Source organism: Schistosoma haematobium, chromosome 1, assembly GCF_000699445.3.
Source record: "Schistosoma haematobium chromosome 1, whole genome shotgun sequence".
NCBI classification, from domain to species: Eukaryota; Metazoa; Platyhelminthes; class Trematoda; order Strigeidida; family Schistosomatidae; genus Schistosoma; species Schistosoma haematobium.
This window is the reverse complement of record NC_067196.1, coordinates 79,715,488-79,733,509: the sequence shown is the minus strand read 5'-3', so window position 1 is coordinate 79,733,509 and position 18,022 is coordinate 79,715,488. Positions and strand designations below refer to the sequence as shown.

At 31.3% G+C, this 18,022-nt stretch overlaps 1 protein-coding gene across 1 annotated transcript; it reads left to right on the top strand.

Moving 5' to 3' along the window:
- Positions 1 to 14,526: 14,526 nt before the first annotated feature.
- SP4 (Sp4 transcription factor) lies at positions 14,527 to 16,110 on the top strand (the record flags this gene model as incomplete). The annotated part of the gene is made up of 1 exon (XM_012937374.1): positions 14,527 to 16,110. One exon carries the CDS (start codon positions 14,527 to 14,529, stop codon positions 16,108 to 16,110), a length of 1,584 nt encoding a protein of 527 aa, XP_012792828.1.
- Between the last annotated feature and the right edge of the window lie 1,912 nt (positions 16,111 to 18,022).

Below are 18,022 nucleotides of genomic sequence, written 5' to 3'. Positions count from 1 at the left end.
ATTATATATATATTTCAAGTCTGAACAGAGAAGAAATTTTCTGATTAGAACAACATAGGGAATGGATTGAAAGCTCTGATGACTTTTATGACTATGTACATCTTCACTAATGTCATTATTATTATTATTATTATTATTATTATTACGACTAAAGTGTTCCATTACAATGTCTAGAATGTGAAGTTTTTTTGATAAAGATGACTCAGAAATACAAATAAATAAAATGTTTGGCTTAGTAAGTTCTTGACAGTGATTGAAGTGATCGAATGCCTTGAATTCAGTAAAAACAATAGTATATATTGGGATTCCTTGAATTGTGATGCATTTGAAGCACAGTAAGTTCCTCGAGTACATGGGTTATTAGTTATCTGGTCTATGAGATTATGACAGACTATTGTTTCTTGTGTATAATACTTCACTGAACAGATAATTAAGTAGTACAAATGTGATATCTTGAGCAATGTGACTATCTACAATGAAAATTGAATCAATGAGTAGAATTATTATTTAATTAGAACACCTAGGAAATAAATACAAAAATCGTTGATTCGAAACCTCATGTAATCTATCATTGTCTTAAATTTATTTATCGTCTTTATATGAATTTACAAGCGAGATCAAATTAAGATTTATAACCTTACAGATTAATTCAACTTTTTAAGGATTAAATAATAAATGATTATTGTATTATTATCAGCTGGATATAATAACTACATTCAATCGTTAACACCCACAGAAATCGGTCAGCTGTAAAATAAAGATTTTTAACAATGGGTAATAAATACTCAATGAATAAGTCTGCGATTATCATGAGTTACGACCTTAATGGTTATTGGGTTCAACTTTCAATTCGAATATTGGCACCGAAACACAGATATATATGATTAAAGAGTTCTAAATGGAATAAAACAAGTTTTAGACACTTCACTAATGGCTATTATCTAAAATATAAGTGAAAACAGTATCGAATCATTCGCTCAAGAAGTTCTTTAAATGTGCTATGATGGGTAATATGTATGATAATTTCACAGGTTCGTGATTGACTTACAAGATCAATACCAAATCATAATCATTGACGTTCTGACTGAACTTTAATTAATTTTATTTTGTGTACAAACGTTTGTAATTATCAATATAAGGTTGTAGAGTTTGTTGATTTTTAATTGAGATCACAAACCAATCTGAAAGCACTAGATGGCTGCTTCGTCCTAGTGGGAGACTCCCCGACAGTACGCATCCACGATCATTATTTCATTAATTGTTTCATTTAAATTTTCGAAGACTTTTATTTTCCCGTCATCAATATCAGAGACTGAAATTAATGAATAACAAATAAATAAATAATATAATTGACTGCATGCTAATTTACAAGCATGATAATTTAATGTTAAAAGTAATATTACTTATAAAGGATAAAGATATAGAGTTGAATTGTTTGAATAGGTATGGTTCATAAATTATTTTAACAGGATATATATACTATGAATTGTAGCAATATGGGGCAACACTTGAGATCCAGTTATTCTAACCATGTAGATGAATTGGATTTATTAGTTCTTCTCTATGAACATATGTGCACAAAGAGTGAATTGCCTCAATCCTTTTCGTAATTTCTAGAAGATTTTTTGATTCCAAGTTCAACAAGCATAAATAAAATTGAAGAGGGAGGATGTGTTCGTAAAATCTCACCGAATGATTTTGAAAATTTTGCCAATACATTCTTACTCCTTAAGGTCTCACATCAACTCCGCCCCAAAATACTGTGAAACTATTCGATCAAATTTGAACGAAATTTCTTATGCAAAGCATAAGTAATTTTTGGTAATCACTGAAGTTTACAACACCCCTTACTAGCCACTCGTAAATCATATGCACGAAAACTATTGGATTTATTTTTAGTTGGAACATATAACAAACACAAGTTACATCTTTATATATTGTTGCGAGACTAATTTAGTGACAAAACAGAAGGAATGTGGGAGAAATATAGGTTTCTTTTTATCATGAGTCAGTTGAAGCTAGACCACCATTGAAAACCTGGAAGCACTGGACGGCCGTTTCGTCCTGGCATGGGACTCCTCAGCAATGCGCATCCACGATCCCGCACCACTCGGGGCTCGAACCCAGGACCTACTGGCTTCGCGCGCGAGCACTTAACCACTAGACCACTGAGCCGGCATCCAGCGGTGTTAATGTCTGACTTCAACCAATCCACGAAGTTGCGCCACCGTGCTCGCGCGCGAAGCCAGTAGGTCCTGGGTTCGAGCCCCGAGTGGTGCGGGATCGTGGATGCGCATTGCTGAGGAGTCCCATGCCAGGACGAAACGGCCGTCCAGTGCTTCCAGGTTTTCAATGGTGGTCTAGCTTCAACTGACTCATGATTTCAACCTGTGAAATTTCTAAAACTCTCCACAAAAACCCATTCTGATTTCTTTTTATATCCTAAGCAGTGATGGAGATAAATAATTGAAAACATGATGTGGAAGAAAACGAAAACAAACAAATAACATTTAATGACTTTATCTAGAGAATGATCGCATTTTGTCTTATAGTGAAATATGTAACGAAATTCGTAAACTATTTCAATAAGTCATACTGTTCATAAATTATTATCAAATATAATTTCTGTTTAGCTGTATCGCTTCAGTTGGTACAAATAAGATATTTTGCTTGACTAGCTGTTCTCTCTTAAGGTTTTACAATGTAAAGTAGGATTGGAATGTCAGCCATTCAAAACCTGTAATTATATCCTGTAAATCGTGTAAAAAGATAGGTCAATAATGAGTTCCATAGTCATCATTATAATCCTTAAAAAAGTCTTAACCAGAAACAATCATTTAAACCATAACAGGAATATAAATCATCAACAGTGAATGTAGTTCACCATACGTTCCAATTTTCCCAAATCAAACCAGTGAATTTCACTGATTCGTCAGCAATTTTATCTTTTGAAGATTATAAGTTTGTAACCGGATGTTTTTTGTATAGGTAAAGTCTCAGTTTCTACTTCCTAAATCATTCTATCAGATCAACTGAGATATTATAATAAGTATAGATTCGTGTGCTCAACTATGAAACATTTTTTATGATAGTTTTTTATAGTATAACCGATGTACTCAAATCAATTTCATTGCATCAGGGTTTAATCTTGTGTCTTGATAAGAGATAGTTAACTTCGCAGCCCACTGAATGGGAAACGTGAATACAACAATTTGTAATTGGTAGGAATTTATATTTTGCGTTTTCATAGGTTATATAAAACAAAAAACATTGGTGACATTATATTGTTATAATGTAAAAGTCTTTGTAAAGTTTTATGTTTTAATCATGGATATTGTCTAAAGTCACCAATACTTCAATAGTAATAATAATAATAATAATAATAACAATAAAATTATTAATAATACAAAGGGGTAGTACCACTAACCATATAGAGGAGATGATCTCGCTAATCATTGTTTGAATACCTAAGCTTTTATCTTTCCTTCAACACTCATAAACATTTCTTTGCTTACTCTTTTCAACAATATAGTCGTTATTCCCATCGAAATGCCTAGGTACCTAACCACTGACTATTCTTATCTGTTTACTTTATGTTTATTCTAACTACGTTTGGATTACATTTGGGCGGTACAAAAGAAATAATTTTTATGTTCAGTCATAAAAAATTTACATCTGGCATATATTTTTCATTTGTACTGCATTTATTTACTTTACAACTTTTGTTTATGTATATGCTTGCATATTTATAAAATGTGGGTTAAGACAACATAATAGAACAGTCATTTAATAGTATCACATGAGAAAAGACACTGAATGTTGAACAGTTCACTGGTTGGAAGTAGCTGATAGGAGACAACAGATTTTAGTTTCGTGCTAATTGACACTCATCAACAAGGCGTGTTTAATAATATTGAGGGAGCTAACACACCAGGGTGGATTCTCACTCAGGTTATGTAGTCTGCCAGTCTGAGATGTGAACTATAGATATTATGTCTTTGAATCATTTACGTAAAGTAAAGTCAGTAAACTGTACTCTTCTGATAAGATTTTCAGCCTGACGAGTGATATGAAACAGTAGTTTAAGTTTATTTATCAACATATGAATTACTCTACTTTCAATATATATTATCCAATTTCCCTCAGTTTCCTGAATTTTAATTTTTTAAAGTTGTGTTGTTTAAATAATGGATTACTTTTTAATTATCCCTTCTTATATAGGGCTTAGTTGAAGAACCAATATAATTTCTTAGTTCAAATCTTCATTAAACTTTAGCTAACAATCAAAGTAGTTATCTAGCTGTCAAATACCCAAATACTAGCCTAGATAATAGTAAATATATTTTTGTTATATATGAATAACCGACATTAAATTAACACAGGTCTAAATGTTGGTTGTTTATTTACTCTGAAGAAGTGGCTTACGATAAGTCACGAAACATCAGAAGTACAATTTTTCTACTCATCAGGATATAACAAAAATATATTTATTATTAACTCTACCCAATGCTCAATTTATTTGAAACTATCACTATCCTAGATAGTTTCACTATATATACATTAGTGATGTTATTTTCTTTCAACTGTCTTTCTGTATCCGTAGGAAAAATCTTAACCTTTCTCCCTAAATATTTTCACCACCTAATTGTCGTTACCGGGTACAGGTTGCAAACTTATGAGTATACATTTGCACTTCGATTGGATAGGAAAAAACAGCTTTATTTTCCATATATTCATCATTTATCATTATCAGTGTAAAAAATATACTAATTCTAATTTATTCTATCCACATGAACAAAGTTTTGGCTAAACCAATCAAATTATAGAGTTTTTAATTTGTGATTGGATAACTATAAAAGTTACGCATATTGCTGTTATTTCTTTTTATCCAATCACAATTCAGGAATTCTTTCCTTAAACAGAATTGTCAAAAGATTGCTCATATGAGAATATTTCTTCATATTGCTTTAAGGTATTTACAATAAAGAATAAATGATAGGATTATTTGTACTGGCTGACAGGTTATACTTATTAAAAAAAGAAATACATTCATGTTCTGTCAATCTGTTTTGATAAAAAAACAATGAAATTAAATTGAATTTGGTAGTTGTGGGAGTAAAACAGTTGGAGAATAATTGAATGATTAGTAAGTTTTAAACGTATCATAAGAATATGGCTTATATTTCACTTACTAACTGATTTTATTAACTTTTGTACGACTGATATTTATTCAATTGGATATTTCGTGTAAAATAGTTTGGCTTAAATAACATTGTTAACATTAACTGTAGACCACTAAATGATGATCCAACAGTTGGTTGATAATGTTTTCACATTTCTATCTGAGGTAAAGGTTATACTGTAAAAAATCGAAAATACAGGTTTACAGCCTTTGGAATTCTGTTTTCAGTATTTATTTGACTTATATCATTCTATCATAAAAAACACTATTCGTCCTTTGGTAAGGATTTTTATTTCCTCGTTGCTGTTATTGTTATTAAATATTGTAATTGATCAGTCTCTAATAATGTTTTAACCCTGAGCGAATTGCCTCCATGTTTTTAGCTTTAAATTTTCAGTATATCTGAAATATGGTTGGGAGTGAAATCTAGGATACAGGATTTATGTCATATGAGATTTGTTTGCTGAATGTACCTTCATCCTAGTGTTAATGCTTATACAGAGATTTAAACCCAGTTCCTAGGATTTAATACTCTAAAACACTATTCAATAAGCTACTGAGTCCGGATAGAAAATGACTTTTCAGTGCATATGAAGTTATTTATTGATGAGAAAGTTAATAATAAATTATTTCAATGGTTGAGATCATGAGTCAATTGAAGCTAGACTATCATGGAAAACCTGGGGGCACTGGACTGCCATTTCGTCCCATTGTGGGACTCCTCAGCAGTGCGCATCCACAATCCCGTCTAGTGAGATTTGAACCCAGGACCTGTCAGTCTCGCGCACGAGCACGTAACCATTGAACCACTGAGCCGGACGGCATCCAACGGTGTTAATGTCTAAATTCAACTAATTCACGAAATTGAGCGACACATCCACCAATGTCTTCAATGAGTTACTATCTCACAACAGACTCGATTGAACTCCACTGGTCACTGCTTCTCACTAGAACTCCAGGAAATACTTATTGAATCCAGTCACTAGTGAGCATATGTTGATTCATATCAGAAGGGTTTTGTGGATATTATAGTAATTTCGATGGTTGAGATCATGAGTCAATTGAAGCTAGACCACCATGGAAAACCTGGAAATTATTTCCTACATGAAAAAAGTATAAACAGTGATTGAAATTTTATTTAAAGCATTTTTCATTAGACGTTTCTATAGTATAGTATATTTCACAAGTGGTCTGATCTTTTCTATGATAATGAATAGGGATCAATTTTGATAAACTCAATTATTTTCACACAAACGTTTTATTTTAACTTTTATTTTTCTCTCTCATGAAGTGAAAAAGTCAACTGGAATATTTTATGTACATGGTGTTTATTTCCGTACTTAAGATTCCTCTATAGATATTGATAACGTTCATCATACTTGAAACTTTACTCACAAAGTGATTACAATTTAATAAGCATTAGGATAATCCACATGGAAAACACGCAAAAACAGTGATAATTTAAATATTTGTAAATATCAATTTACTTTCTGTTCAGTAAATAACAAGTAGGAATAATTTAGAGTAGAATGAGCATTAAACAAGCTTTTCACACAGTAAACTTGTGTAATGATAACCGTCCCTTTTTCAATCTTTAATAAAAGTGTAAAATCTACGAATTTTAAATATATTCCCTTTCGTTTAATATCAGTTTTGCATATAAGAACATAATTTCCACTGAGAATTTCATTTTATTTATCTAAAGCTATCTACATATATATTCTGTGAACACGTCACTGTAGCGTATCCCAACTTATCGGATAGAAAAAATTAAAAAAAGTGTAAGTTATAGCTTGAAATGAATTCTTCAGTGAATATTTCACTCTTCTCTACACAATTCTTTTACTAAATAAATGGAAAAATGTTACGTATTGCACATATATTGAACACATTCACGGACATGTATCCTACCCCGTCAACTGTTGACAATTACAATTGAAAATATATAAATATTTATAGAACTTTAATTGAGATCATGAATCGATCATTGTTACACCATCATTGAAGAGGCCGTGACCAGTGAAGTCCAATTCGTGTTGGGTCGCACAATATCAGGTATTGGTTGGAGTTAGATATTAACAGCATTAGAAGCCGGCTCATGGGTCTAGAGGTTAGATGTTCATGCGCGAATCTGAAGGTCATGAGTTCAAATCCCACATGTGGGACCGTGAGTGCACACTGCTGAGTCCCAAAACAGGACGAAACGCCCATGCAATACTTCTAGATTTTCACTGGTGGCCTAACATTGATCGGTTTATGATCTTAATTAAAACTCAACAATTTCCACAACCCTATACTGATATTTATTGATAGTGGAAAATATTTATAGCTCAGGTGGATGATTTTGATGGAGTTTTGTTCTCTCAACTGGATGTTTTAGTCGTGGAGCTTCCATTGTTCTTCTGAACGATATACTCAGCACAAACTTTAGGTGGAATTATTTAATCTAACTTTAAGAATGAATTACAAGACAATGAGAAGCTATTAGAAAGATTTTTTAAGTATTTAATCATATAGTAAGGGATAAAAATTAAATTGAAGTTTAGTCGAAATAATATTAACTTCATGAATTCTATTAACTCTATAACTAATTGAATCCACAATCTAAGGTAAACATTAGTGAAGAGTATTAAAATAGCATAAAATAGCTATGCAAAATATTTTCTTACATAACAATCATTTCCCAATTAATATCAGTTTGTTATAAACATTTAAAAGGTATATTCTGTAATATCTAACTTACAAATTAATAGTTCATTTGTAGTGCATTCATTTACATTCTAATAATATTATTACTAATTCCTAGAAAAGATCATTTTCTCTAAATTATTCACACTAATTTGTAATAAATAAATACCGAAGTGGGTATTTCCCCCCCTACCTATCTAAGTCTAATGTTAATTATACACTGTCTGGAAAATGTTCTACTTTTTTTTCCAGTCTAAATCAAATGTTTCAGTAAAGAGATCATTGTAGCTACTTTCTTTTTTAAAAGATAATTTTAGAATTATTGTTTTGGCGTCAAATCAAATCAAAACAAAATTTTTTTTTAAGATATTTCGATATCATCATATGAATAAGAATAAGTAGTCCATGAAATTTATATAGAATTTACAATTATAAGAAAATTAGTAGACGATAAAAAGGTTAAATGCTTAGCAATTAATAAATAATAGACGAAACTTCAAATGGATCGGTTATTCCATATAAATTGAATCAGATCAAAGTTATCGATATGAGAAATATATATAAGCATAGATTACTTAAAAACACATTCTATTTGATTGTGCTGATCATATTTAAAATAATAGATTACTTGTAGCCAATTTAATTATCTTTTAATATACTGAACAATTTATTAAGTTTTATAAAATGAATATAATGTGGTCAAAAACAAAAACTATGACTCGTGTTTCATTTTATTTAAGACTCGTCAGTTGTACATATCTATATCCTAGTATTGATGTTCATATTGGAATTCACACTCATTATCTTTCGCTCTAAATGACAAAGAGTTATTCATAAAGCTTCAGAGTTCAGATAACCAATAAGTTATTATATTGTTATGATATTTATATTATTATTATTATCATTATTAACAAACTGATATTTTAAACTATCACTACTAATGATATAGTTAATTTTTTCAGTTAATATTGTACAATAGTTTGATTCTGAAAGTAACTATTAACGTGAACAGAGACTGGTCAATGAACTACTCATAATCAATCATTTCCTCCTAGTTTGAGGTTTCTTAACAGTCCATATCTACGTCACCCTCGCATCAGTTCAGATTCAGGATCTTTAGTTTTAGTGAATCATACCATAACTTGAAATCCTGGAGAAGAATTCTGTAGTTTACATTATTAAAAAAACCTAATCAATTCACAATATTTTTTGACCTTTATTCAGTGCTATCAGTAAGTAAACAACTCATTTAGAATATTCATAACTGAATAAGTATCGACTTTGGATTGAACTTCAAGAATATATGCAACTGAAATATCAAATAGGAGATTCACTGATACATAAATTGGGGCTATGAATATGGAGTAAGGAACTAATAAAAAGGATATGTATTTATTGTATGAATTAGACAGTGTAAATTTTTAAGCAGCACATGTAAAATACTACAAAATTCTTGGATAAATTCCAAACGACTCTGTGAATGATTTTTAACCAATCATTACTTTAGTTTGAACACTTCCATAAGAGGGTAATATATAATGGTTGAAGAAGCTGGATGACAAGGCTTGAAATCAATGATAATGAAGTAGATGATTTCATTCTTGAAATTTGTTCACCTTGAGAAAATAATCACTTCACTCAATATTTACCTCATTTTTCAACGGATATTATATGAATAAAAATGGTATTTTATGGTTTTAAGGTAATATTGACATTTAGGAGAAAATAAATACAACTTCCCTATTGAGATGGTTTTTTAAATATGTGGAATCACTTGTCAGATTAATTACTTGTATTCTTATGGAAACCCTAATCAATTAAATTACGTATCTTTACACAAATGATGGCAATAAATTAAAGTACTTATGTCATATATATGTTTATTTTGTCTTAGATTTACTTGTGTTACATAAACTTCAAGTGACACAGAGTCTCATAGTAATCACACATTTAACTGACCTACTAACTATTAAGTTTAGACGTAAAAAGTAGCATTGTAAGGAGTTAAGTGGTTGAATAACTAAAACTTCATGATTTTACTCAACGTCTGAAATCATCTTCAGAATAAGATAGAAGAACAGTGAATTGTATTGTTTATTTACGGTTGATCAGTGTATGTTAACCAATTAATTAATGGGAGTCTGACGCTTAATTTTATAACTCGTTGATATCGCTCTTTGCTGTCAAATCGTTTGTGAGACAGAAGTTTCTGCCATAGTTGCTGACAAATAACAAAGCGGAAAAATATAAGTTGCATACCTAATTAGTGTGAAACGTGTTATCTAACCACTTGCATCAATTATCACACTGTATATTTCGTCTCTGAGGGAGAATAAGCTTTATCAAATTAACGAACATACTTTCTTCATGAATACTAATAACCACGAAACATTGGTTCAAGGTTGTTAGTCGTTTGCTTACATTAATCTTATGAATATACTCTTTAATGATATTTGACAACTCATAGCTTAGTGATCACAGTGTATAATCAATCGATATGACTGGTTACTAAGGATTAGACTTCATGGAAGAGTTAGAACAAAGTTAATGAATCGCTTTACATCTCTTAATAGACTAACATCTGTATATCGATTCCGTCAGTTTATCCTGAATTTATCCTTGGAATCATTCTTCTGATGATCCCATAAAAAAACGATAAGCAAAAACACCCTACATTAAAAATGATGATTAAGCTATCTATCGATTAACATTGTTGACAATGAACTTTTTAATTAGAACTTCATCTGATTTTATTCATGCTAATAATTAAATATGATTATCTCATCATTGATCCTGTTGACGATATAACTTACCCGTATAGCCTACACAAAATTTGCACATGTTATTAAATTATTAAAATTCCCATGAAAATAACTTCAGATAATTATGTTTTTATTTGATTCATGTTTAGTCGTCGATAGAAAAACCGATATATAAACGTAATTATAAAGAAATATTATAGACATTTCATTATTATCAAATCACACGATCTCTACTTCACGTTTTCATTCAACCTAATCATATTTTGTTTTATTTTCTATCAAGTTGTGAATTGAACATGCTGAAGTATAAGGATTGTTTTTAAAATACCTAACAAAGACATTGCTTCATACAATCAGATCCATTGATGAATTTAAATAGTCACTGATTGAAATCATGAGACAATTTTTAAAATCTCCACAAAACCCCTTCTGACAATAACAATCACCTGCTCATTGGTGACTGACTTCAAGAGATACTCCTGGAGTTCTAGTGAGAAGCCGTTACCAGTGTAGTTCAACCACGTCTGTTGTAAGATATCAACTCACTGAAGACAATGGTGTACGGTGGCGCAACTTTGTGGATTGGTTGAAGTTAAACATCAACACCGTTGGATGCCGACCGGCTCAGTGGTCTAGTTGGTTAAGCGCCTGGCGCGAGACTGATAGGCCCTGACTTCGAATCTCGCGGGGGAGGGATCGTGGGTGCGCATTGCTGAGGAGTCCCATACTAGGACGAAACGGCCGTCTAGTGCTTCCGGGTTTTCCATGGTAGTCGAGCTTCAATTGAATCATGATTTCAATCAGTGAGAATTTAAATAGTGCACGAAAAAGTTCGTGTAATAAAATAAATTTATACTATTTCACCGTTTCTCATCGTCTACATACAGCTTAAAACTAAAATTATTAATAAATGTTTAGCATACTTTAATTTAGGTAAGTTTAGATAAATGTTCGAAATGTAATTAAAACCATAATCATAAGTATAATAAGGCAGTTGATAAGATACCATAAAATAGACTGATGAATTCATTTTATTCTACAAACCTTATTGTTCTTAAGTTCACTTGGTATTGTTTGCTTGTATCTTCCCATTGTTGTTTAGGACTGCAATTAAGCAATCTCTTATTAGCATATGTACATCCTGTACAGACTGCCTCGATATTGCTTTAAGTCACAAGCTTTATAAGCAAAAATGTACTTGTTATATTTAAAAAGATATTATTACTCATAATTTGTGTCATGTTTGTTCATTCTTTAGTGATGATCGAATTCTGTCGAGTAAATTGAACTGTAGCTTCTAATCCAAACCAGTAGACGTCAACATTGGTTGCTATTCAGTGGTCAGTTAATGTAAGTTTCTTAGTCATACGACAAGTCAACCTAAGCCCAAATAATCTAAGGATAACGCCTCAGGTTGTGAGGTTATGTGACAGGGGATCAAATCCTACAATGATTAATTAGTTTCGTTAAAATTATGGGTGTTCTTTACTGAAGAGATCCAAGAAACACGAACCCCTATGTTCAGAGTTTCCTATCGGCTACCTCCAGACACTTAGCATCAAATTCGCGTTTGTTTATTGTGATTTAGAATGTTCGATTTAGACTGAAATCACTTGACGTAGTGCAAAAATTAGCAGTACTAACCCCAATTTATTCATTTATTACGACAATAGACCATATAACAGTGATAATAAAAATAGTGTCATCAAGTGATAAAAATTCCGTCTAATTTAAACCAACGAGGTATATGTTCATAATTATCCTACTTATTTAATTACATACTCCTGTTACCGCTCATGGAGGGGCGTAGGCCGCTCACTAGCACTCTTCATCCAATTCTGTCTTGGACGATCCCTTCCAGTTCTTTCCAGATGCTATTCTTCCTTCTCATGTCCACTTCCAATTCACGATGTAGTGTGTTCTTTGTTCTTCCTATTTTCCGTTTGCCTTCAGGATTTCAAGTCAGTACTTGCCTCAAGATGCGGCTTGATGATTTCCTTGATGTATATCCTATCCATTCCCAACATCTTTTCGTAATGTCCTCTTCAGATGGGAGCTGGTTTTTTCTCCCCCAAGGTAAACTGTTGCTGATGGTACCCGGTCAACGGACATTTAGTATCTCGTGTAGACAACTGTTTAGAAATACTTGTACTTTTTGATAGTGGTTGTAGTGGTTCTCGAAGTTTCACCCCCATACAGTAGAACCGTCTTGACGTCCGTATTGAAAATTCTGACTTTGATGTTGTCTGACAGACAGTTGTTTCGAGTTCCATACGTTCTTCGACTGTAGGTATGAGGCCCTTACTTTTCTAATCCTTGCCTTTACGTCTGCATCAGTTCCTCCACGTTCGTCGATGATGCTCCCTAAGTATGTGAGTTTCCATCTCTTCCAGAGTTTCTCCACCAAGTGTAATTGGTTTGGCTGGTGTTCTCCATGTTGTATTTGGGAATCTTGGTTTTTCCCTTGTGTACGTTGAGGCCTACCGCTGCAGATGCTACTGCTACAGTTTGTCTTGACCTGCATTCGTCGGTGTGCGTGGGATAGAAGTGCTAGGTCATCCGCGAAGTCCAAATCATTTAGTTGCATCCGACCTGTCCATTTTACTCTGTGTTTCCCTTCAGATCTCGATGTCTTCATAATCCAGTCAACCACCAGAAAAAGAACTCTACCTGTAGCTCTTCTAGGACTACTGCCGGTCCCAAGCACAGGTAAGGAAGGGGAGTTGGGAATGGGACTGGCAACCTCGATCCGTAAAAAACAACGTTGCTAAAGAACGTTAACCGGAATAAACAATTTAAACCATAATTATTTTTGTAGCACAACCATTATGTGCTTTTAGTACAAATGAATTGTAGATAACAGTGGAGTTCAAGGTGAGCGTTCCGTTCTGTTTGAGACTAGTTTTCTGGATAAACCTGTATTACAGTAATGATTTTAGTGAACGTCTTGACTCAGCAGCTTAAAGGATAACGCTTATATAGAAAGGTACTGAATTCGAATTTCAATGTAAACAATCCTACTAGGATGCAGGTATATCCAGATGGCAAGTCTCAAATAAAACAAAACGCACATCTTATGATTCGTTGATAGCCACACCTTGTGGTTTATGTAAAACTCGAAAATTCGATTTTAAGACAATTTTATGACATAACTATCAGGCCTTTAGTGTATACTATTGAAAATTTCCAAACTAGATCAAAACAATCAACCAGTTCTCATTGATTGTACATTTTTCTTCAATGCGTGACGAAAACAACATTCAAATTGAATAACCGACTAAAAACATTGTTCTCTTTTTAATACTGATATCGAATTAAAGAATATGTAATTCTTATCAAATTTTTCTTTACGCCATGGTTAACAGATGATAATCACCATAAAAAGTAGCTGACCATACATGAAAAGATAATTATTTTAAAGACATGTGGTTTAATTCTATGAAAAATTAATATTCTCTTTTGAAACTTAACAATATGACCATACAATTACATAGAAGTTGTGAAAATGTGCCAGTAATATTCCATTACTATTGAATTTCAATATATTTATAGTACTTACGTACCTACATCAATTGATTGGCAATAGTGACGAGTGTTATGTTTTTCGATTCTTCCTTAGTGTTGATTGAATTCCATTGATCAAATTGTAGCTTTAACACTAGTCTAAGTGGCCCGACATGAATTACACTGTTTCAATATCAAGCGATTGAAGGGTTTCCTGTCACCTAGCAACTATATAGTAATTAGTGTTTTTTTTTATACTAATACAGAAATAGATTGGTATTTAGCATTTTCTAATCTCAATATATTCATGAATTTTATTTTTACTTCAATTATACTTAAATAAGAAATTGATTATGATTAATTTTTCATGATTTTCCTAGAGCTGTAGAAATGAATTTATCTGAACGTGGTTATCATCATTATAGTTCATCTAATTCTGAAGAAGCATTAAATCTTCAAATTTCAAATTCTTCTCTTTCTATTAATAAAATTCAAACAAAACGAAATAAATTCAGTATAAGTGAATTGATTCAATGTTCAAAGCATCGAACATCTGAGTTGAACTGTTTTAAAAATCAACTCACTGTAAGCAGAATAAATCAAGATAATAATAATCATAAGACAAGTTCAATGGATTTCCATCATGCTACTGAATTATCAAATATTGTAAATTCATCAAATCAATTTATAAAATATTCCAATGTAAATATAATTGAAAAAACAGAAAATTTCTGGAGTAGTCCAGAAATGGAAGTTTTAAAACATCGTCTTCAGGAACATTTAAATCGAATTAAAAATACAACAATGAATATATCATTATTGAATTATCATTCAAAAACTGAATTAATCAAGTTTCCATTAATTGATAAATCAATAACAACAGCATCTAATGATAAAAAACAATCAGTAAATAAAAAGTCTATAGGTAATTCAAATCAGTCAAATGTCAAATATCCATATAACTATTTGGATTTACAAAGCTGCATAAAATCAGAATTAAGTGCATTTCATCCAGTTCCTAGTAGACGAATCCCTTCTGAATATATTGATGCTAATCCTATGAACATTACTAATATAAATACAAAACATTTAAATACAGAAATGTACATGGATAAATTTACTGATCTCTCTAACTCATTTCAACAATCAAAACTAAATCTATTTTATACAAATTCAAGTAAATCACCCGTTTCACAATCAGATGTAATCTATTCTAAACACAATATTACTAATAAAATAACTCCAAATTCCTTTTTACAATCTTTAGATACACATGATTCACATTATTCTGGACAACTATGTGAACAGTTAAAAACAACTGTATTTAATTCTACTACTGAACACTTGGACAAAATGAAATCAAACATCATTTCATCAAATATTTCTCAAATTACTGTTCCTGGTATTGGTGAAAACAAAAAGTGTCAATTAAAACCATCAATTATATTGTCATCATTTGAAACAACAATAACTACTACTAATAGTAATACAACTACGATTACTACCACATCCTCTACCTTAGATCAAGGGAAAACACAGAGAAGATCAAATTTCAATAAGAAATGTCAAAAATGTCCATGTGTTAATTGTCAATTAGCGCGCAATATGAAATCCATCGATAGCGTTAACAATAACAATAAGAATACCTTCAATAGTTTCAATGTTGAAACATTGAATTTAGATAATAGAAAATCAATACATAAAGCAGTGCATTTATGTAATTTATGCGGTAAAACATATAGTAAAACAAGTCATTTAAAAGCTCATTTAAGATGGCATAATGATGAAAGACCATTTCGATGTATATATGAATTATGCAGTAAAGCATTTACTAGATCTGATGAATTACAACGTCATATACGTACACATACTGGTGAAAAACGTTTTACATGTATCATATGCAATAAACGTTTTATGCGTAGTGATCATTTAAGTAAACATCGTAAAACACATGAAGTATTTATTAAGAAGTAATCTGTTATAAACAATTGAATAGGAAGATATGCATTTACTTAATTACTTTTTTTTCTAAATTAACAAATACAATTCTCAAATGCTTTGAATTGGATCATTTTCATCAATTTCAAACTACGCTCTATAATGATCTTGTCAAAAAGTCATATTAGGAACTATAATATTTATCTATACCTCAATTAGACATATTATTATTTTTTCTTATTCAACTGTTTGTTTGTTTTTTTAATCATCTTATTGTACAAATTATTTTTCGATAATTGATTTCAGCACAATTTGTAATTAATTTTTTTTGTTTTGTTTTTGTTTCTAAGAAGAATTCAGGAAATAGTTTGTTTAAATGTTACGTATGTGTTAAATATTCAATAATATTTATGCATTGATCACTGTTTGTCTTATTATTTATTTTATTGGATGAATTATATGTGAATTGTAGCCAGTAGAGGAATAGAGGAAGTATGTTTTCTCTCATTTGAGGTTCATCAGTCGGATATAACTCTATCCCTAGTGTTGATATACATTATAATATTTAAATCTTATGTCTATCGTTTCAAACCTTAATGCTTTTTTTTCGCTTAATTATTAAGTTTAGATATAATGTAATATCGAGACAGTTCAATCAGGGTATTTATGTAACAATAGAGATAATTTAGTTCCAGTCCTGAATAATGGCACATAGATTATTGTTATATCTTGAATGTTGATTTCTTGACATACCGCGTATAACAGAGCACTAGAACACCAAAACTCTTCCAAGTCGCAATAAGAAGACAGAAGACTAATGAGAGGAATATTATTCCAAACAGTGTCAATCATAGTACAAAATTGTCACGTATTTATAGTTTTTAGTGAGAACGAAATCATCATTACAGTCCTCTAATCCGCATACAGGGGGCTATTAGCATTATCCAATCGGGAAGCTACACGTAGGAATTTTAGAATGTTCTTCCGAAAGGTGATTGCATGGAACGTCTTCGGCTCCTTCTGAGCCTCTTACAGCGTCCTCGAGTTTACCCGTGGTCCGTCGTCACAATTATAAAGTCATAATAATAAATTTATAATTCTTACTTACTGATTGACGTTAAAAGAGTGATTGGTTGTTAGTCACTGATGAACTTTTAAAAAAAAATCAAAGAACAATTGATAGTTAATTTACTTTAGTTTAGAACTGGTTAATAAGTCACACTTAAAACATTAAACAATAATGAACAGTCAGGAACTTGAAGTTTTTTATAATGAGTATAATTAAACTCAAAATACTCAATTGAAATCTAGTGGTCGACATTTTCAAATTTCAATAGAGTTACACCATATTGTATTTAGATGGTGGTTGGAGGTAGTCAACAGGAAACCCTGGACCCGGGTTTCGTGCCCGCAGTGTCGAGTCACCTAGACTGGTGGCCACATTGCAACATGATCGATAGCATTCGATCTGCACGAATAAGGACTAGACAAGCATGATATTGATCACCACCCAGTGATCAATCAGTTGTGATTACACCATATTGTGATTTTTTTAACAAATCCTAATACTGTATAACTAACTTTCACTTACTTCCTAACTGACTGAATCCATTGATTTGGAAGTTTACCTAGAGCTTGTTTTCATGTTGTTGTTTTTTTAACGTCATTTATCCTTTAGTTTTATTTTACTGTACTATACAATTAAATGTAACAAATATGTTAAGTATACTATACAGTTCTAAGTTTATGAGTTGGTGAAACAACTCATCCCATTATATATATATATATATATATATATATATATATATATATATATATATATATATATAAGCTTGACGAGAAAATATTCAAAAAATTGAATGATAACTAAAACCCATTTATTTTCTAGTAACTATAACAACCGTCCTGTTTATATTTGTTTATATATATAAGCACATTTATGGTATTC